Source organism: Pezoporus flaviventris, unplaced genomic scaffold, assembly GCF_033815535.1.
Source record: "Pezoporus flaviventris isolate CSIRO_AGI_PZ_B2104156 unplaced genomic scaffold, CSIRO_AGI_Pfla_v1 ptg000007l, whole genome shotgun sequence".
In the NCBI taxonomy this organism is placed as follows: Eukaryota; Metazoa; Chordata; class Aves; order Psittaciformes; family Psittacidae; genus Pezoporus; species Pezoporus flaviventris.
Genome location: NW_026892555.1, coordinates 21,428,357 through 21,451,167, shown reverse-complemented (window position 1 = coordinate 21,451,167; position 22,811 = coordinate 21,428,357). Strand labels below are relative to the sequence as shown.

General features: G+C 35.7%; 1 protein-coding gene across 13 annotated transcripts in view; it reads left to right on the top strand.

Annotated features, from left to right (window-relative positions):
- The window catches only part of VPS13B (vacuolar protein sorting 13 homolog B), a 439,608-nt gene that overhangs the window by 115,774 nt on the left and 301,023 nt on the right, over window positions 1-22,811 (top strand). For 9 of the 13 annotated variants that reach the window (XR_009742462.1, XM_061448008.1, XM_061448010.1 and 6 more), the window contains 2 exons: window positions 15,320-15,454; window positions 16,346-16,519. Coding sequence is in view for 12 of the 13 variants with exons in the window: in XM_061448008.1 (XP_061303992.1) it covers window positions 15,320-15,454; window positions 16,346-16,519 (309 nt within the window). In the remaining variant the exon portion in view is untranslated. Of the gene's footprint in view, window positions 1-828; window positions 858-1,822; window positions 2,443-15,319; window positions 15,455-16,345; window positions 16,520-16,834; window positions 18,908-22,811 lie in introns of those variants that run through there. The other 4 variants (XM_061448015.1, XM_061448018.1, XM_061448016.1 and 1 more) reach the window with 4 other exon arrangements.

Here is a 22,811-nt window from a genome sequence, read left to right as displayed (position 1 = left end):
GAAAGGACCTTTCATTGAAAGTACTCCCTTGCCTGAGCTGTTTAGACTTAGGAGATGGTCTATGGCTTGATTTAGTTGTACTGGAATGTAGTTACATGGAAAAGAGTAATTCCATGGTTAAAGCTTTGTGGATGCCTTCTTTTGCAAGCTGTAGATCCAAGATGGGTGCAAAATATGCATCCCTGAAATTACAGATCTTTCTGTTTTGATACAGAAAGATAGATTTGGTAGCATAAAAGGAATAATTAATTGTGCCATTTCTGTTTTCCCTGTAGTCTAAATATCCATTTTTTCTTTGTTTTGAAGTGTTTCTTTACAATTTTGTTAAGCCATGTTTTAGTGGCTCTAATATTGAGTATGTCTGAGTATCATTCATCTCTGTCTTTGGTGCCACGTGTGCCTTTTCAGCATTTACTACAACCTGTTGTGCTTCAAAGAACAGCTGCCTTTATGTCACATGATAAAATCTTTATGTGATTGTTAGTTATCTATCAGTAATTTTAATCATTAGATCTTACATTACTGTAATGTTAACACAACCCTCATGTACACTACTGAGACACCAATAGTGATATTTCTCGTGGAGGACAAATACATGGTCATGAAATATTCTTAGGTCATGTTTAAGAAAGCGACCTGTAGGAATCCCTTCTTTCTTGGAATTATGCAATTATAACTTAATGAAGAAAGGCAGTTGGGATGGATTCCTGCTCACAGTGTGTCCAGGTGCTGCCTAATACTGCTGTACACAAGGAAAAATGTGGTAACATTCTCAGTGCTGGTGGACGTCCACCCTACCGATGTGTTGAAATGACATCTTCCTCCCAGCACGTGAAATCTGAAAGAGCTATTATGAATGTGTAAATATATGGTCTTCAGAGAAGAAAGCTGTGGGTAAGATCTGGTAAATTTTTGTGATTCTAAACAAACACCATGGAGAAGCAAACACATATGCTTGCATGGTATTTTAACCCAAAGTTTAATGGATGAAATGTATGTAGGATTTTTCCTGATAGTGTTCATAGTTTCTTATATTTTCTGAGACAATTTTTAAATTTAAAAATACATGCCATACACTAACAATCTGGATAAATATGTAGCAAATTGTTTAAAAAGGTTTATTCATTTTCTCATTGATTTATTTCATAGTTGCTTTTGACATATGAAGTCTCTTAAAGGAAACTTGCATAAAATTAGGCTTACTGTTTTTTCTGGTTGATTAAAATACTTTTAACATCTGTATGACCACCATGAAATTCTGTGGATGCTGGTGTCTTCCAAACAGTTCTGAGAAAGAGTAACTTTTGTTGTGTTTGCAAGCAAGCAAGCCAGTTACAGTAAAGTGTTTATTCTGCACTTTTTAATCAAGTGTTTTTAGGAGCTCACCTGTGATCTAAGCAGTTAGAGCAAAAAACATAGAGATAGAAAAATGCTATGTAATTATAGTAAATGTGACAAAGTATAATATATAGCTAATAAGAAACTTTATGATACACTAACTATAATTGATTCCAGTGATTTGTCTGTTAAAGCCAATGCAAATAATAGTAACATCTGTCAAAAACCAACCACTAGCATAAAAACCTTTTAACATTTTGCACTTAATAAACTATTTTATACATAAACTACCTTATTGTTTATATTAAAAACTAAAAAACATTCAGTCTGTTCCAGCCATTCTAACAAAAACTTTAATAAGTAGACATTGCATAAAAATGACACAATCCAGCAGTTATTTGGTAAGTCCAGCATAATCATAAATTTACCATCCACGCTTTTCCAAAAATACTAACCCATATTGTTCTCCCTGGACCTGTTGCAGGGATGACTAATCCAGCTGCTGAGGTCTCCCTTTATGTGTTTGATGGAACACTTGGCTTGCTAGACTACAGCTGTGTGTTTATGTGCAGTGCACACCTGCAGAGGCCTGACAAATAGCTGTAGTATGCAGAGTATACAAAATTACCCTGGCAGTGCTGCAAATAAGGAAGTTTCTGTTTTGAAGTCCATATGTGTGTGAGCTTGAGATGCCAGCTGGGGTATTTATGTTGCATTGCACAGATGTAAAACTGCCAACTGATTTTATACCAAATAAAGGCTAATCTTTTTATACATACTTGGTGTCAGAGTTATGAAGTGGTACATAAGAATGTTCTCACGACTTCGCTCTTTTAAAATAAAAGCTGATGTTAAAAATGCTCTGACTCACAATACGCATAGAAGGTAAAGAGAAAAACGTACTTTATTTACTTAGATATCTGCTAAAGCACAGTATCTTAAGGGTTTTATTATTAGTGATGTATAGTTATTAGCTGCACATAATCAGGGCTTGATTTATTATATGCATATACACTGTACTATATATTCTTTTTTCCAGGTCACTTCAGCTCTGTATTGAATCCAGTTTATGGGTTCTGAAATGTGAAAGCCCAGTTTATATAGCTACTTAATCTTTGCTTTTCTGTTTTCAAATGTGTTTAAGTGCAGTGATAACTTCTCATCAAATTTAATACATATTCTGAAAATTGTTAGTAGATCTTATTTGTGAAGATACTTTTAAAAGTAATATTTGCTTTCAAAGACAAGTTAAAATGGAAGCACTAATTTCATTTGCTAAAAATAACAAATAACACAGATATGCCTTGTTTGATCATTTCAATCACTACCTTGACTTTTAGTATCAACTAGTTGCAAAGAAAACAAGGTGAAATGAATAGTTTGTTTTCATTATTCACTTCATATACTTAAGCACTGCATGCTTCATGCTTTTTAAAAGTATAAAAGGAAGACTCGGGGAAGAAGGGGTTAATGTGCAGATATGAAAGTGAACAGTTTCTGTGCTTCTGACTGCAGGCTTTGAAAATTCCTTCAGCAGTTACATTTTTAGGCTTAAGATGCTTTCTCTTCAATACTTTTTTAAATCATTACTGTTTTTTTAATTTTTTTTTGTTTGGTTGGTTTTTTTTCCTTGAGCTACTAAAACATTTGAAGATGTGTAGAAATCTGCTTTGGCTTACTGTGTCACAGTGTGTACTTGAAACACATTTATGCTAACTGTGTAAGAACAAAGGAAATGGGAGCAACATTGAAGTATATCAGCATAGAATGTGTCCCAAAGGATTTAGGAATTTATTTTGCTAAATTTAATTGTACAGCTTAGAAATGACTAGCCATCCCACACAGCTCCCCTGTCTGGTGGAGCTTTTTTAAACCAAAAGAATTTCATACATACACACATGTGCATGGACAGGCTCACCCTGAGATAGCAGTCATGGACTTTCTGAGCGTAAAATTAACATCTGCAAATATCCCTCAGAAGCTCAAACGTTATCCAGGTTAACAAGGTTCGGAAATAAACTTTCGTGCTTACTGAATCTTAGAGCAGAAGTTCAGGCGTCGAAATTAGTTAGCTGAAGATGTGCTGCAAATGGAAGGAAGAGTTGAGCTGAATCCCCAATATTTAGATTAGACATGTCTCTGTGTCTAACGTAATGGAGTGAGAGTGCCTGTGGGATGCTCAAACTACCATTAACTGCTGAGAACCAGTCTGCATAGCAGAGGAGGCCGAGAAACAGTACAAAATGCCCAATCTCAGTGAAAAATGGAAACACTTCAAAAGAAGTTACTTCTGCTAGATGAGTATAGGAAGTCCTAATTGTTGTTGTATCCTCTATTTAGGAAGTATATTTAAGACTGAAAAAGCAGAAGTCTATTGGCGCGTGAGGAAATATGTTGCAAAGATGGTTTAGTTATTTTGTGTCAGGGCCAGCTGTCTTATAGAGGGATATCACTTCAAACAGATTGCCGCCACTGCAGGTTGCAAACACACAATTGAAGGCTTCTAGTTCTCAGCTCATGCACAGATGTCTTTCAATAAGTTTACCCAGTAATTTCTTCAAATTGCTCAGTTTATCAGCAGCACATGTCATCAATCCTGGAGTGGTTGCTCCAGTCAAACTACAGAATCCTTAGCTTACAGACACAGCTGCAAACAGGTGAACAGGCAGAAAGTAATTTGTGCAGCTTGGTGGCTGTCAGACAAAAGACAGACAATCTGTGTTTAAAACAGATTGCAGGCCTTGCATGAGCCAGACAAAAGGGATTTCTACAACTGCAAATAATTCCAAGGTTAACATATTTTCCTTTCTGCCATTAGGTGATTTGTTAAAATTGGAAACAATGAGCATTATAAATCTACACAGAAACTAGAGATAAGATGAAAGAGAAAAACAGATCGCTAAATAAGTTTACATCCTTCTGTTGAAAAGCGTACAACTGGCATTCATATAGGCCTCCTTTTATGAACTAAGCCAAGCTATAATACTTATAAGGACATTCAATACATATTTGAAATTATGGTAAGGATGTCTAATTGGCAAAAGAAACAACATTGAAAAAAGAGTAAGTTCATTGTAATGCTCCTCTGTGTCAAAAAGCAGACTTTTTTTTTTCTTCTTCTTTTCTTTTTTCTTCTTTTCAGATTCTCCCTTTGGTATCATTCTGAGACACTGTGAAGATTTATCAGGATTTCATTTTAACTTTGAAGTCCTCTGTTCCTCAGATGTTTCAATAGTCAGTAGATTTACCAAGATTTACTGTACTAAGTATATTGGAGTTAAAATTTGTAACAAACAAGCTTGCTGTAGTGCTAACCTAATTATAGTAAGTTATAAAACATGTACTTCTCCAATCACAGATATTACTTCTTCAAATGTGTGGCTGTAAAATATCTCTTCCTTCCACTTCTCATGGGGTCTGTAAACTTGCCTTGACCTCAAAACTTCTTCTGCAGCGTTCCATGAGGTACTAATCAAGCTAATGTTCATGGGGCTCGAACCCTTTCTTCCTGTTTAGTTCAGTGAGTAAGTACTTACGTGCAATAATATTGACAGGTAATTCTATGCTTAGTTTAAGTTGGGTTGGCAAATGTATTTTCCATGTTATTTAAAACTTAACAAGATAGAGATATGTGCGTGAAAAAAGATGCAAAGAGTAACTGTTTAAGGTAGCAGCTGGTTTTGTGAAGATATGATTTTGTGTGTAGAGGATAAACCAGTCTATTGAAGACACTACTTGAGATACATAGAAATTGATGGACTTTCTTAGTGTAATGTAGTAATAAGTATTACAATGAATTCATGAATACAATTATATGACACATTAATCGCACAGAAGTGTTTGCAAAATTATTTAAATTGACTTGTCCAAATTCACTGTTGTTTTTTAAATGGAAAACAGGAGCTTACTTAAAAATAATATATTTTTCATTATGTGGTCATGCCTAAATTATGTACTCAAGTCCATTATGAATATTGTCATAATTGAAGAACACTACTGTTAGGCAATTGCAAGTATCTACTTTTATCAAAATACCATACTAAAGAATTCTTCAGGGAAACCTTATGCTTGAGGGCGAGTGGAAGAATTCCTTAAGTTTCTCAACTACAAGGACGTAAGTCACAAGCATGTGCTTTTATAAGCTATATATACAGAAGTATCCTTTTTCATGTTTTTTTTTTTTTTGACAAAATGCTGCTTCTGAGATTGAATTGTATTATTATTAATTTGGATTTAGATTTTCTTTCTTATGTGCTAATAGACGGGAAGATTTCTCAATCCTTCAAAAATGAATTCTACTAATGGAGATTTAGATACTTTGGCCAGGGAAGATAATATATTATCTTTTTTTCATAATGCTGACAGTGTGTGTGTTGGTTATGCAGGATATATGCTGTAGGTTGTAGCCTGATGTTGTTATGGCGTTAGCATGTATGGGCTTCATGTATTCACTGTGAAGGTGAGATCATCATCTTTAAAGGATGGTTTTAATTTGCATCAGTGAATCAAGTGGATACTGTATTTAAGGAGGGGGAAAAAAGTGTACTCATGCAGGTTGCTGTCTGCAGTCCAAATTGCTGATCAGAGAGTCTTTATACACATCGGTAATGTGCTGTGCAATATAAGCTGAAATATATTCCACAAGGGAGGAAAACGGAATAGGTTACATACGCTGTTCCTAAGTGCAATGAATATAAAACTCCATTACTCACTTTAAGCAGGTGCTTTTTATATGAGGCTTTAAAGAAATATAAAACTGCTGGTGAAATGATTGGTTTGTACAGACACGACTTAACTTCCAGTACTTTGACCAGATAAAGAGGCTAAAAATATTTCTACAAACATTTCTTTAATGATTTCAAAGATTAAAGGTTAATATCCTCCTAGTGTAAGAAACTGCCATTCCAGACACTAAATGTACTGTTTCTCTTGAAGTCTTGAGTAGTTCAGTAGAATATTTTAAAAAATACATAAACATTTTTGTTAAAATTAGAGCATTGTGTTTTTAAATTTATATCCTAAACAATGTATATTTAAATCACTGGGAGGAGCACAGCACTATAAAAGAAATGCAACGAAATATAGAATACTGTGATTAAGAATGATACTCCAGGTGGAAAGAAAACTTATCTTTAAAGAAAGTGAAATCTTGTTGTCTATGCTTGTGGAAAACTCTGGGTGGAGGGGTAGCTTCAGATCTTTTCTCGTCCTTAAAACAGCATATATGGCCTGAGAAAGAAAATCGTGGGTAGACTGTTCAAGATAATACTGGTTTACTGTGTTTTAATTTTTCTGTGTAATCTGTATCATGTTTTACTTGCCCACCTTGTCTGAATTAGTCTTCCTCACATTTCCTGCTCTACTGTCAGCATCCCCAGCAGCAACCTCTGCTGTCTGTCTTTTAACCATGTGACTGCTGACTTTCTTCGCCTCCCAAGTGAAAGATGTTAGTGTTCTCTTTTGCTTCCCCCACCATCCTGAGCAACTCAGGAACTTGTTGATTATACCTTAGAGGATCTTTATTATTTTTGGTAATACTGTTACTGAACACATCTGCCCTTCTTTTGAATTTTTATAAACCTTTGCAGTTTCTTCTAAGGAGTGACTATGTCCATCCTCTAAAATCCTCAATTTGTTGACTTTTTTATGGGTTTTGTCCTAAATGCAATTATCTCAAATTGACCTTGTGAGAGATTTCAGTCACTAGATACTCTGTTTGACAGCAAGCAGGTGATCAGGTGTTATGTGTGTTACAGGGAAGCTCATAATCATGTGGATGAGATCTGGCATTTCTTTTCTCCTTCATAGTAGGTATGTTACATAGCACTATAAGGTTTGCATCTGCTCTGCTGAATGAAGCTTTTTAACTTCTAAGGAACACAAACTTGCAGGAAACCAGGCTTTGTTAGTTTCATAGTTGCCAAATAGCATATTTAAATAGATGTGTCTTTAAAAAATGAGCTTCACAGTTGAAACGGAAGGTGATGAGATTTGAGATGACCTGTGGTTCCTCTAAGACTTTATTCTTTCATCCTACATTTTGCTGTCCTAGAAAGCTGTAGATGTCTATTTTCTCTAATTGCTACACACCATTTTACTAAGAGAGTTGTAAAATGCAGGCTTTTTTCCAGAGGCTACAATGTATTGCAACTTATGCTCAGCATATTTGAAGATAAGGTGTTTGAACTGGTGCTGGATTGAACTTAAACTAGACTTTATAGAATCTCAGGACAGAAAATGCAGCTCATGGTTTTTTGTGATTTTCTTACCATGTATTAATGAGAAATAGTGTTTTAATACACTTTATGTGTTGACTTTTTTCATGAGCTGTTGAACTTATCCTCAGATACAGCAGAAGTACTATATTTGAAAGGGATAGAAGACTTCTACAACTAAGATGGAAGCAACCCATTGTGAGTGCATGTCTCCAACCAAAGGGTGTATTACTAGGGGTGGAAACTGTAAGCTTTTTCCTCTTCCGTCTGTCTTTTTCAGGATCTTGTTTCAAACACTTTATGGTAAAAGTTTCTCAAATTCTTATTTATCTGTATTGTGGAAGCATTCCATACATTCCAGCATGTCACTTCAAGCATCTGTCTCCTGACGATGTGTAACAGAAGGATTGATAGGCCATGATTTTTGAGTTAGAAATTCAGATTCTGATGTTTTTTTCTATGTTTTCTTGGAAGACAAAAATTATTTTAATGTATTAACTTGGGCTTCTATGATTTGTCTCAAACGATATTGCAGTATCCAAAATGCAGCTCTTGAATTATGAAGAAAGGAAAATCAATCTTTTTCTTCTTTATGAACCTCTGTTTTCAAGAACAGGAACAGTGCCACTAAAGCCAGTTTAATCCTGTGTCCTGACCAGTATCATGTTGTCAGATCTAAAATAATAGCTTCAATTAGGAATGCTTATAATTGGGAATGCCTAAATAGCCTGAGTGTTACCAATAATAAGTTGCCCAAACCTACAATTTTCACAGTAAGGTTTTAGAAATATTTGCAAAACTATGTTTTTTTAAGGTGGAATTCCTTCTCTGAATGTTGGCTACTCAGATCAGAAAGAGCAGTAGTCAGACTATGCATGGATTGTATGTGTACCCTGCCCTGAGAGTGGTTGCTGGCTGGCTTTAGTATGGTGGGTAGAGGGAGTTTTGAACCATTTCCCAGCTCTGATGTATTTTCAGAAAAGTTGTTGTGGTCTCGTTGCGGCTATTTTTCTTTGTGTGTTTTTTGTGGTTTTTGTTTGTTTGGTGTGTCTGTGTCCTGTTTTCCTCCTCCTCCTCCTCCCTTTCCATTTGAAGCAATATTTTAGGAAAATCAAGAAGTTTGTGGATTGGTAGATGAGACCTGTATGCAGGCCATTGCGTGAGGTCTCAAAATGGGAGTGTAACATCAGGGACTTGCCTGCTCCTTGTAGGTGAAATACTGTTGTTCTTTAGCAAGCTGGGAATTTTTTTTGCAATATGTAAATCTCCATTACTAAATAATGGTGCTGTATCTGGTTTAGTGTTCTGGAAGTGGAGAAGCCTTAATTACTTTACAGGCAGTTTAAGGATTATAGTGGTTAGTTACAGAGATTTTAATACTGATCTCCAAGGTGGAGACCGTTGTATAATTGGCTGTGTGCTTGGTTCTGAAACCTGCCCACGAACATACTGGAAGTACATGAAGAGAGTCATTTTTGTGTTGTGCATGTGTGTCCATCTGGGTTTTGCAGCTTATGTTCTGATGAAGAGAATGGTAGATGCATTGATAAATATTTTGTTGCATATTTCAGTCTGTCAATAACTGTTTTCACACTTCTATTCACTTACTTTCTCTTTGAGTATCGCGTTTGAAAAGAAAATGGAAGCAAGAGCTGTTTTTTGGGACAGGTTTCTTTTAGGTGTGGAACTGTGGCACAAGAAGCTCAAGATAGTAGCAAATTGGTCTAGCTCACCATACGTTAGAGGCAAGACATGCCTACCGCAGTCCTGTTTTTATTGCCCTTGAGTCTTGGAAGTGGGTGAGGTTGAAACAGAAATTGCTTAGAATGAGGAATATAGACTGAAAACTCGATTGACATAGTAACAAGAAAATAAATAATTATGCTAATCAGAATAGCAACAGTAATGCTAAATAAAGTTCAGTTATTTAAAAAAAATAATAAAATAGACCCAACCCTTGACACCTCGATGAAATCAGCTGCTTGAATTACTGTTTTGAAGAAGAAAGAAAATAGTAGCCTGTGTACGTCTATGTGAGGGCTGCAAAATGTGGTCGGCGGACTATGGTGACAGATGAAACATGGAATTGTGAAGACAGTAAGATGTTTGGGGAGCTTCATCACAAAGATTCAGTTTTACTACAGAAAACTGAGAAAGTATTTATAAATTTATAACATGGCTTCTACATTTTAGAATCTAGCTCTCTTTTGTTCTGTTTTTCTGATTTAAAAAACCTGAGGCAACAAAACCTCACAAAAATCAAAGGAAGGAAAAAAACCCTAAGTGTTCTCTCTTTAGGTGTTGTATGTGAGGAAGCACAGGAATTGAAAGAGATGTTGAAGTTCCTATGCTGCTGCTGTTTTACTGCAACAAAGAATGCAAAAGGTCGTGTTCCCTGATACTTCGAACATGAAAAGTAGGACTGATGCCAGTTAGATCTGGTCTTTGTGGCTTCTGTTATGTTTGTACTGCAAGGAGGAAGGAATGAAGTTTGGTTGGTTTTAGCTTCAAGTTCCTCAGCAGTGCTATCTTTGTAACAAAGTTCAGTACAGACTTTTAGAAATTCTCACTGCTTAATCAGGGACTGAATACAAATGAATATCTCTCATGAAAGAAATCAGGTTTCTTTTATGCTTTAATTATCACTAGTTTTTCTGTTAGATATATAAAACTTAAATATATGTTTCTGTGAAAATAACTGGATATTTTTTCTTAATTCCAGTAAGACGTAGGCCTGGATGTTATTTCATTTGGTTAATAGCTCCTTGCTTATTCATGGATTCATCTTTTTACTGAGTTTGAAATCATTTTGACGTGTATAAGACAGTCTTCTACTATATTGTGTTGCCAACCATAGTTTATTGCTACTTAATGCTTTAAATATTGAAAATTTTCCTTCTCAGACCATAGCCTAAATATGGAGAGTATTCATGTGGAGCTGCTTCTAGAAGTTTTAGTCATGCCTTATTAATTTCCTATTTCATATTTTGCAGTTCTTTATGATCTTTCTGAAGAATTATTTCTTGTATTTCAGGGATTTGGTATCACACAGTCCTGACTCTTGTCCTCAGAATCAGTAACCCACCTCTTCTGCTGATTTCCTGTCTTTTCTGTCAACAGTTTAGATTTTGTCTCTTGGTTTTCCATTGATCATTGCAAATTTGCCTTATTATGAATGGATTGGTGAAAGATGTGTAGGCCATTGGTAAAAATCGCTAATTAGTTAACTTCATTAACAGGTCTTAAATGATTGCTCAGCATTAATAGGCTTGTTAGTATAAATCCTGGACTGATCTAGAAAGGTCACTTCTGTGACCTGCCTTTAGGAATTTAATTCCCTCCTGCTTGCACATAGAATGTCACTGAATGCAGGTACTTCAGGCTGGCTGCATGGTTGGGTGGATAGAGACTGCATATGCTGGCTGCATAGAGACAAAGCTATGATGATCAAAGTCGGGGGGAGGATGTGAATGCCTGCTATAAAGTGTGGGAGAACCTTCCTCAACAGTGTGATACCTTTGTGAGTGTTTCTAGATCAGAATGGCTCTATTGGCTTGGAGTTAAAGTGATTTAGTGTGCACAAGGTGTAAATTGTCAAGGTGTAGTAGATTTTTAGGGCAGAAAATCTTTCTGCCTACTTTAGGTTTCTGCAGTATGGAAAATCTAGCTTTTTAGGAGTTTGAAGATGTGTTGTATTTTATGTGTGATAGTCTGATTCAACTAACACAGATAATGCTTGATCACCAAGTATAAATACGGTTAACATCTTGGGAAAGAAACACCTGATTGTTACTTCAAATAGTTCTGTAATGGGCAAGATGTTGCCAGTGCAAAAAACACAGGTATAAAATTGTCATTTTTATCTGAAGCAGCCATAGGCTGTATTTGGTGGAGACAGATATATGTATCTATCTCCATAAAGTCTCATTACCATGCTCCTGATGAAAATACTAAATGAACTGAAGAATTTGAGGTGTACTGGAAAACAAGCATGATCACTCTGTTCTCCAGTTTTGACTACACTGAGCAGCAAAGTCAAGTAAATGACAGTGCTGACTTTTGAAAGTATGATTCCCGAAGAGTGAGTGTGGCACAAATTTTGCTTTGTTGTCTCACACTTTGGAAGTAAGCCTTCCTCATGCTTCATTTCCAGGTCACTGAATTTGAGTAATGTTGCTGTTTTCAATGATAGCTTTGATTTCTCTGGTTCCTCTTTGAATTCATGTTCAGTATCTTAACTAAGTGGAGTGGTTCTCTCCATACTAAGTTTGAGTTGTTATTTGGAGGCATGGAGTATTTCTTATCTAGGAGTTTTAACATCTTCCTGCTCAGTCAATCCTTTGAGAAGACACTGCCTCTAAAAAGATGAAGATAGAGAGGAGGGAAGGGAGCCGCAGTCTTCACTCGCTTAAACATTAGTTTGCTGAAATAGATATTTAAGGAACACTTTAGCTATCTGTACAGCTGTTGAGACTTTGATTTTACAGCGATAGTCTCATCATGAAAGAGACAATAAAGGAGATTATTTAGGAAGAGCTAAAGTTACAGGGATGGAAACTATAGATAGTCAGAGGTATATATAAAAAACAAGGATTCTTATCTGTAGAGTAGCTTTCCAGTTTGACAAGTTTATGAGGAGTGGTTCATAATTTCAAAAAATTTTCAGAGACTGAAAAAAATGTGCTGCTTCCCTATATTAAACCTGTTCATTTTAGATGGTTCACTAGAAGTTTTCAAATTTCCTGTGATTTCAAAAAGAGACTTGTAACTTGGCAGGGAGAATCACCTTAGGTTTAGGTGATTTTTGTCTTTGTGATGAAAGTCTTGTTAGGTCTCCTAAAGTCCTTATTCCTCGTTGTAGGTTATATAACCATTAATAAATTGGTTTTCTGAGTATCTCTCAGCTTTTTCTTGGAAATTCTTCTTGGTTACTGTGGGGTGCTGTGTTTATCAGATGTTAAAATTAAGAGTAGGATTATGTTGCCATTTGATGTCAAAGCAACCTTGAAGAGGAGGGGCATGGTTATGCTATGTTCTCCTAATACTGTTCTATTTTCAAAAAATTGAAAATAACTGAGAAAGTGTTAATCCCCAAAGAAACAGCTTATTACTGCTGTCAGTTACTTCTTCGTATGCACTAAAATGTGGTTGTTAATTGTATGATTATGTATTGAGGGTTTGTGGGTTTCTGCAAGGCCAAGCCATTCAGCTTTCCTAGCTGCCTGTCATGAGCCCTAACTGCTGGCTGACTGAAACACAGGGCACTGGCGAGTTTGAGTGATGCTTTCCTGACATGAATATGCTGACTGGTCAGCTAAAAGGACAAACATACCCACAATTTTATGAAAATTGTAGGAAACAAATGTCTTTAATAACCTTGCATATCATGCTGAAATTCAACAAGTCCAGAAGTTATTTTGTGAGGGAATAGGAGTGAACAGAAACAAATAGGAAGCATGGTCATGTGAAACTTGGTTCCTTGTTTTCAAATATGATACTAAAACAAAGTTCAAGTTACACATGTAACTAGCATGGGAAGTTTTAATCTTAAATGCAAAGAGGTTGGCCAGGGCAATGCATGTAAAAGGAGACTCCATGATGAAAATATTTAGTTTCAAAAGTACTTAATCTTCCATGGTGAAGTGAGAGACATGTATTGGACATAACACCTTGTATTTTGAGGGATAAAAGAGCTGCTGAAAGATGGAAACAGCAAGAAGCTACCAGTTTTGAGAAGACTTGAAAGATGGGGGTCAAATTATGAACTCAGATTTGTTTTGCTTTGACCATAATCTTGGCTGCTACTAGCAGTATTTTATAATCTTTGTTTTCGAATAGGCAGAAGACAGGAAAAAAGTTGTTTTTTTTTTTTTACTTCTCTTTGTGTATATATATGTGTGTGTGTGTGTATTTTCCTCAACACAATGGCCTTTATTTGCACAAGTTTATAGGAAGTTTGAAGAGCCAGAGCCAAGACTGGGAAATACCTACAGATACTGTATCTGCTTTTAACAAATTCATGTGTTGTGTCTGATACTGTGCCTCAGATCAAAGGGGATTTTCAGCTTTAAAAGAGGCTTACCCCAGGCAGGACTGGGAATGGGGGTGTATTCAGGAGACTAAAACTGGTAGCTGATCTTTCAGACTAAGAACTGACGGGATGTTGTAGTGACAAGCACACAAATGGGTTGCAGTGAGCATTCTTTGAGCCTGAAGCCTTCCTGCATCACACATTAGGAAAAGGCTGGGTATAGCTTGAACACAGATTAAATTTTGATAAGAATGTATGCTTATGTGTCCCTTTGTATTATGCTTCTCCCTCCCTACCTTGGAAAGTACTTTTAATTCAGAAATTATTTTAATGTGTTATCAGAGCAAAATTTAAATAAATATGCTTAAGAAGTACATCAAGAAGTCTGCTTACCAAATGATTTTATATGGACCACCAAATACATTTCAATGTTTAGGAACTGGAATAGGCACAGTGAACTAAGCATGGTTACCAGGCTTAATCCTAAATCTGGTGTTTCCTGTCACATTTTAGGAATTTTTCCTTACTAGTTAATATATATTAGAGGTTGTTCTTTGCATTGAGTCTTTGAGAGATTGTGCAGAAACCTAGTGAGTTCACTCTGTAGACAATATATTAAGTTCCTTTTAATGTGTGTAACTATCTTGAAATACATATCAAAATGCTTTTAATTTTTTTTTTTTTTAACCTGATATTTCATAATACTTTCCTTGCATAATTATGGATTTTGGAACACATTCTATGTTACATATGCAAGGAAACAGTTCCATAATTATACTAACATTTGCATAATTAACAAGCCGCTTGCCAATTTTAACGGACAGATTCCAAGTCACTTCTGCATGAAGTGACTGCATGAAGAACCCATAAAAAACAGTAACTTCTGTTAATTCTTCCTTTCATATTTCTTACAGGTGCTGAAACTATTTGTAATTTGCAAATAAATGTGTGTGTTTTTTTCTGATGGGCAGTGCTGTACAGAATAGGAGGGCTGGCTTCCTCCATCCATGCTCTGGGGCTGTTTTGGGGGCTGCCCTTGATCTCTGCCAGCATATCTCAGTCCTGACTTGTAAGAACCCCTGCTGCTGCTTCCACGGTTCTAGGCAGCTCTTTAGAAGTAACTGCCAATAGCACTGATTTCTTCCAACCTGTGCAGTAGTTTTGTGGTGTGCACAAATGGGGGCTGCTGAGGAAAGACCACCAAAACTTGTTTCCGCTTGTGACCTAAGGCAAGGTTTGAACTCCAGTTTCTGTTGAAAAATGGCAAGTGTGCCACTGGCCTTCTGTGCTGTTCAGCTGCACAGATTTAATGCTTTGTGTTGCTACTGAGTAAAATGTTGTTGTCCAAATGCAAGCTGAAAACACTTAAGTCATTTTAAGATCCTGAAATGAAAGGGTCACTATAAAAACATGAAAGAGAATAGCAGAGGTGGTGCTTACAAAGTGAAAACAAAAGTGAATGTATATGTATATATACATATTTTTATTCCAATTTCTAAGTGGCCTTGTGTTTTCCTCACAGTACCTCATATATTTTATGCGTAACTGTTTGTGTTAAAATGCCCATATATGGCATTCTCTCACTTCCATTTAAAAACTGTGAATCACAACAAAAATGCTATAAGAACATCTAAGGTAGATAATTAAAGTATAATTAAGTTTAAATGCCTTGGTGAAGGAATATAAAAATATTTAAATTCAACAGGCTAGTACATTTGCAGTTTTCTTTTATTAGGTGTGAAATCTAAGAATCCCCTGCCAACTCTTGAGGGCTCAATCCAGAATGTTGAATTGAAGTACTGCGGCACATCATTGGTCAAATGCGCCTCTGGGACCGTGGGATCAATAAAAATTTGTGCCAAAGCCCCAGGTATGTGCAGCTGGACCATGTAAAACTTTATTGCCTGTATAGGAGAATTGGCCTTGCTTTTTACAAGGAGAGTTACTGAAACAAGAATTTACTCATTGTTCCTATGAATCAGAGAGGGGTTTTTGTATTCTGGTTTGAGTTTTTTAATTGTTAATTCTGCCAGGATGATCTAGTCTGGGCCCAGTATCGTCAATTTTTACACTGAATAAAAGATTAAAGGTGTTTTGGTATTGATTATGGTTTTGGTTGTTTGGTTGTTTTGGTTTTTTTTTCCCTGCTGAGAGTAATGTTAATCTAAAAGAATTAAAGAAACTGGAATAACTGCATTTTTGTATTGCACAGAATAGTTGCATTTTGCGTTATATGTAGCATAATTTTGATATATTCTGTTTATTGCCTAAGGTCTCATTTTCCATTAGTGCTACAAGCATATATTTTGATTGTGAAGTTTTTGAGGGCTCTGTGATAAATAGTTTTGAAATTTCTTTAACAGAATTTTTCTTGAAGAGTATGCAGGAACTTTTCTGGTCAATGTCTATGATCTCTTTATATATATAAAGACAGCTGATGTCAAGAACGTTAAAAATATAGTGTATTGAAGTCTAAATTGTGTCCATGCTGATTTTTAAAGATGCTATTTTATAAAGTTGGGATGGAAATTACTATTTTAAGGAGAATTGATTGTTTGAAATCCTCCTGAATGCGAAGACATTTACAAGATAACATTCAGGAAGTTGTTTAATAGTTTATATGAGATTGTTCTTTCTGTTTCCTATTTTAATTCTGCACTTACAATGTTAATAGCTATTCTCTTTGACCTAGTGAATGTTTCTGTGTTGAAAATTTATCTTGTTACATTAATAGCTGTAAGGAGTCTAATCTTTATTTTAGGTGATGGTGGAAAAGATAAGCTGATTCCTTTAATTCAAGGCCCTTCTGACACGAGAGACTTGCATAGCAGTAAATGGCTCAATGAGAGTAGAAAGCCGGAATCTCTCTTAGCTCCAGATTTGGTAGCCTTTACAGTCCAAATTCCACAGTATATGGACTACTGCCATAATTCTGGTAAGTGCAAAACTCTTGTTAAGCTGGTATCACATTACATTTTTCCTATCCAATATAATTTTCAAAAGAGGGGCTTGATATAAAATGTGCCAAATGCCAAAGTGTCTTTTACACACACTGGACACGTTATAACTGTAGCTCACTTCGAGATAGAAAACATAAAAGCTGTATTTTGATGTGTCTTCTTCAATAAGGAATCTTTTGTTGAGTTTGGTTGCCTTTTAAATTATTTATACAAAACCTCTTGTAAACTTTTTTGGGGCAGGATCCATGCTGAGAAGACAAGTTTTATTCTTTCTTCCCTGTGTCTATTAGGTGGAGCTTCTTACACAGAAATTTACATACTGAATTCAAAATGGTTCATACAAATTTGCAGCATAATTTATAAATAAAGATTTGACATAAAATTTGTTAATAATAAAAAAGTTATTTAAAAAATGCTACAGAGCACACATTTGACATCATCAAACTTGGTATTGTGGTGGATTTGAATAAGAAACAAGTTCATATTTTCAGAGAGTGGATTGGATAAATTTAAGGGTGTTGTTGACTTTGTGGGCATAAATACTTTTACCTGACATTGTTATTGTTTCTCTGTGCTTTAAACAAAACATTGGTCTGTTTTAAGCAACATTGAGAATTTTGAAATGTGTCTAGTTGAAAATAACTATAATACAGTTTGTGAAATACACATGGATCTAGATTTTGCTGTCGGTATGGTGCATTTTAGAAACAATGCTTTTATGTTCTTGAAAGTTTACCCTGTTGCTGTGATAAGAGTAGAATCAAATAGGGGAAGAAAAACAAACCCCAGAATGATCTAGTTTAAGGAGAGCAAAAGAATTAGCTGATCGCAATATTACAAAACACGAAAGTAAACTTCAAAAGTGCTTTTTCCCTCTAATTCTTTTTCATGTGTAAGCGTGGTTGAATGCCATTAGTCTGAAAAATAACAGTGAATTTATTACCATGTTTGTAATTTTTCTGTGCCTATGTAAGCAACACTTGATTCCTATGCAAAGTAAATATTTGTAAGCACTATGCACTCCAGCAGTTGTTAGGTTATTTTGTCAGGAACTCTACTTGTATGTTTCTTGGAGAGCATCATGTTGGAAATGTTTACAGCACTGTTATTATAACAATTATCTTAAGTTCCTGCTCTTAAAAAATCGCCCAAAAGCAGTTCATGATTCAGCAGTCTCTGAGTTATTCAGATGTGTTTTTTTTTTGTTAAAGAAAATCTTTGTTACACCTGTTGTCTTAAGTAGCTTTTAAATACTCATATTAATAATATTTATTATTGTTTTGATTGTTTTATTTTCTGCCCTTTTTTAGGATCTTTTCCGTTTAATTTTCTGATTTTTATCTTAAAATATTAGTTACATTTTTAAAGGAGCTGTGCATACCTATACTACAGAATTACTGCTTTTTGTTACAGGTCACAGTGATGACATACATTTTAGCTCATCAGTATTATGGATAGTCCAATTAGATAGTAGAGAGTACTTGATAGTTTGTGACAGGAGATGCCTAAGAGAATTAAGGCAGTGACAAATGAAGTGCTGGCCAGTGTCATATGCAGGGGCTTTGAGAGGCAGAAAATTGGTTTGTAATGGACAAATGTCTTTTGTAGATGAATGGAGCTACATTTTAAAATGGTAAGGTTTTAGAATTGAAAATTTACTGGAACCATCACTCCCTCTCCCCCCACCAAAGTGCCTCAGGAAAGTTGTACTGATTCTGTGCACTCAGTGGTAGTTCCTGACCTGCATGTTCTGACTTTAGCTCTGCTTTTCTGCATCTGTAAGGTGGCACCTGTGACTGATGACAAGTGAAAGGGAAAATCTGACTACTATGCTAAAGCTTTGGTCCCAGTAAACATGAAGAATAGTGTACTGCAAATGATTTGGTAGGCTTTTTAAAATATAAATTAAAACTAGGAAACATTAATGTTTAAATTATCTCAGCTTCAATACAAAAGATGAGGGAGTTAATTAAAGCCTTTGCTTTCAAATACTTGCTGAAGTAATGAAGGCAATTTAATACAGGAGATATGGCTATCCCTTTCATTATGACTGTGAAAATTACATGGAGAGAAAACATGAAGTGATTTGAGAGCATAAAAACTCTTATGCTGTCAGTTGCAGTCATTTCTGGGAATTAAGAAAGCTATACTGGATAATTTCACAGCAAATTCAACTTATGTCTCAGGGGAATAAAAGAGCTGTTTAAAGCTGTACTACTAGAGATGATTGTGCAGTACTGAAGTTGTGCTATTTGAACGATTTATCTTAATGACGTTAGATATGATGTTCAGGAATAGGAATTTGGACTGCAGAGAAGAGTGAAGAGATTAGTGCAACCTGCTTATAGAGATAATAAAAAAATCTATCCGGGAGAGATGAGAGAAATCATCTAGAATTGTTCAGTGATACCAGATTGCTGGAAGTAAGGCCAGTGTTGGACAAATCTCCTGACTCTACAAAGTACATATACAAATACCTGTATAGCTGGTACTTTCCAAATACACACACTATTTCTCAAAAGAGCCAAGGGAGACAGCAGTTCCGGCTGGATGTTATGTGGTATGTTGTCAAACAGCACTCGGATAAACTCAGTTTACTTCTCCCCATATACGAGATTCAGAAAACTGCAAGCTCAGTGTAAATGGAGCTGATGGTCACATCCCTGCAGCGGGGCAGGAGGTGCATTGGAGCTGTACAAAGCTGAAGAGCTGCAGGTTAGCCTCCTCTGCTAAGAACTGAATGATACAATATTTTGTTGTGTGTAAAACCGAGAGAAGCAATTTCAGGAGAATTTCTGGGTACTCTTGAAGAATCTTGGAATGCAATACAATGTCTGTGTAAGTGATTTTTAATAATTTTTTGCTTGTATAAAAATTAATGCAGGAAGAGTAACCATTTCATTATACATCTGTGAAGTTGAAGGGAAAGCAACTTGGTCTAAAATCAAAGCTATTATTTGGATATAGAATGCCAAGGAGAAGGTTGTGCAAATGGCTTGAGGTTCTTGAATTTACCTGGAGAACAGGTAGGGGACCTTTCCTATCCTCTCCCTGTCGAGTCAGCAACTGTCTACTGTCTTGTGCCACTTGAATTGTACGATCCAGGGTGATCAGGATGGTTGTGCAAATTCCTTTTACTGCTTGCCTGCAAAGATTGAGGGTATAGTTGTAATTAGAGTGATAAGCACTTTATAGTAGTGTTTTATTTCTTCTATTTCACTTCTTGCTACTGAGAGGAAGAGAAAAAAAAATCACAATTCTAGTAGTGCTGTGCTGCATTGAGTATGACAAATTAAGTAAAAAACTCTATAAAATGTAGTTAGAAAAAGGGCAGTATTAAAGTGTGTGATGTACAGCATATACAGGCAGAGTAGGTATTATATATCAGAAGTGCATGTACTCATGATTACTTAGCTTGAGTGTTTTACTGTTTGGGGCACAAGTGTCATTAACACAGTGAAAAACTGAACCACCTATGTTAGAGGAAGTATTTAGCCATGAGGAATATAAATATGATTTCGTTCAGTCCTTAAATACTGGTGCTTAGTTTTGGATACTTTTTTGTATGAAAAACTGTCCCAGAAATCACTGTACATAGCTGTAAAAATCAGTGGATATGCTTCCTAGTCTTTATCTCAACTATAGCATATAAAATAAGTACAAGAGAGGAGATTATTCCATTACTGCAGGCTTTAGAAGGTCGTCTTACTGCTTCTCTGAAATAACGCTGGCTTTAGTAACCCTTGGAGCAAGCTGCAGACCTTGTTTGTTTCACCTGGCCTTTGAGAGAACCAGGGAGATTGCAAAATGAACGCTGGTGTTAGTATTTAATTATGAACAGCTGTTGAATAGATGAGGTGAGCTGATTAAGCTCTGTTGGCTTTGCCATATTGAATAATTGGGAGTGTGTGCTCAGCCGCTGTATGGAGAGCTTTGTTACATCTGAATCAAGAGGAACTAAAAGAAAAAAATACAGCTAATAAAGTTTTCTTTGAGCTGATCTTGAATTCAGTAATGCAGCAGTGGAATAAGGGAGTAACCAGAAGTACCTGTATTAATGTCATGCTTATGTGTGGTAAATTGATATACCCAGTGGAGCAAAGTAAGAGTGAGAAGGCTTCTCTAGTTTATGAAAGCTGCATGAAGGCTGAAGAGCAAATATGCAACCTTGTAAAAGTTGGTATTTCTCATTTAAGTGATATTTTTCTTAAACGTACAAAGATTTGGGGATTTTTTTCCACTATCAATATTTTGTAAATTTAGATAAAATCACTCCATTTTCTTCCTGTCCCCAAAAGGAAAAAATAATTTGTGAAGAGAAAATATTTTTAAGACTGAAGAAATCATATCTTCAAACATGAAAAAAGTACCATAAATGTAACGGCAGGAACATGATTTTTTTTTCTATAATAAACCAGCAGATTTTTATCTGTTTAGAACTTACTTGAAAGGAGTTGAGCGATTTTACATATGTTCATTTTTATGCATACACACTTGTATATGCCCCCACTCCCCCTTTCTTGCAGTTAAAAAAGCCTGTCATTGGCATTTTTTAATTGAATTTTGACTGCCTGGACTGCAAAATCTGGATTTTAAAACTGGAACAATGATATTTTTCAAGTTCTCAGTTCCAATTTAAGTGAATGTTTGTGCTAGTAAATAAAAAAATAGCACTTGTAAAAGGGAATTCATAAACCAATATGGAGTATTTTGGAAAGATTTGACACAATGAATGAGTAAAAATGCTTAATATATTGGAGTAATTAAAGACAAGTCACATTTGTGGTTTGGGCATAAATGTGTAAAAATTATACCCATCTATCTTATTACATTTCCTTTTCTCTCCCTGAGGATTTCACAATGTACTTTATCTGTAATTGTTGCCAGTTTTCTATCAAGTTCCCACTGGGCTTCTGGTGCAAAAAATCTTATCCTCTCGATGACAGAGCTTGCCTGAATGATTTCATGCTCTTAGCATTTTTGTTCACGGGAATTAGGGGCAGAATGTAGCTGCAGCTGAACATAGAACCTATTTTTGTAATTTTGAAGTTTAGACTCTGTTATTGGAACTAAATGAAGAGATGCAGGTGTTCTCCAGTTCAAGTCCTTTGGGATTTTTGATGGTAGATGCTTGAAAAGAAAATGCATGTGTTTCCAGAGTCAAACAGCAGCTGTGGACAAGGATTTATGTTTTTCTCAGAACTTTGGGATTTCGAAATGTTACATTTAATCACATGCACAGAAAGGAGAGCAAATGTTAAAGATGTTACATATAAAACTAGGGGACTGATCTTTTTACCATACCAACTAGTTGTGGGAATAGAGGAACAAAGTGATCTTTAATCTTAATATGCACAATTTCAAAAGGATTATGATAGTTGCCAGGACTCTGGTCTTTTGAGATCTGTGCTCTTGCAGTGCACAACATTTATATCCTCTTAATTGCTTTTAAAATCTGGCTTATTCTCATGTTTTGCCTTGGAAAAATATGAATGCTAATAGTATAAGTTACTGAAAACACAGTATTCATGTATTCTGAAGTTGGAGTAGGGTGAATTTAAATTGAGATAAGTATATGCTTTTTGAAGAATTTTCCTGGTAGAATCATAGAATAGTTAGGGTTGTAAAGGACCTTAAGATCATCTAGTTCCGACCCCCTTGCCGTGATCAGGGGATACCTCACACTAAACCGTGTCACCCAAGGCTCTGTCCAACCCGGCCTTGAACACCCCCAGGGATGGAGCATTCACAACTTCCTTGGGCAAATAGTAATGCCCTCTAGTTTTCAGAATTGGATTAAAAATAGCAGTTCAACTGCCTGAACTGTGAGGCTATATTTAGAAGCTTTCAGAGTTACAGAAATTGTGGGTGGAAGTATTTTGTGGTAATGCAATTTTCCTCTTCCTTTCCCTCTATTATGGTTTTGAAATTAGCTGTAGTAAAGAAAATCTCTGACATCTTTTAATTTTATCAGAAATTGAATTGGGGGCAGCAGATAGTGATGCTGCTGAGCAGTTCAGGAAGGGATATTGGTGTGGGAAAGAGCAAGTTGGTAAATGCAAGTTAATACCAATCTGAGAAAGGAAAAGCCTCTTTTTAAATGCATTTAATTTTCCACATTCACCAGCTTGTGTGTGCTCCATCCTCCCCATTACCCTCACAGCTCAATATGTTATGCATTACAGCCAAGATAAGTATCAAAAATTTCTCCAGACCTGAATGACCTTTGTATATAGTGCTTTACAAAGATCCAGCACTTAGTACTTT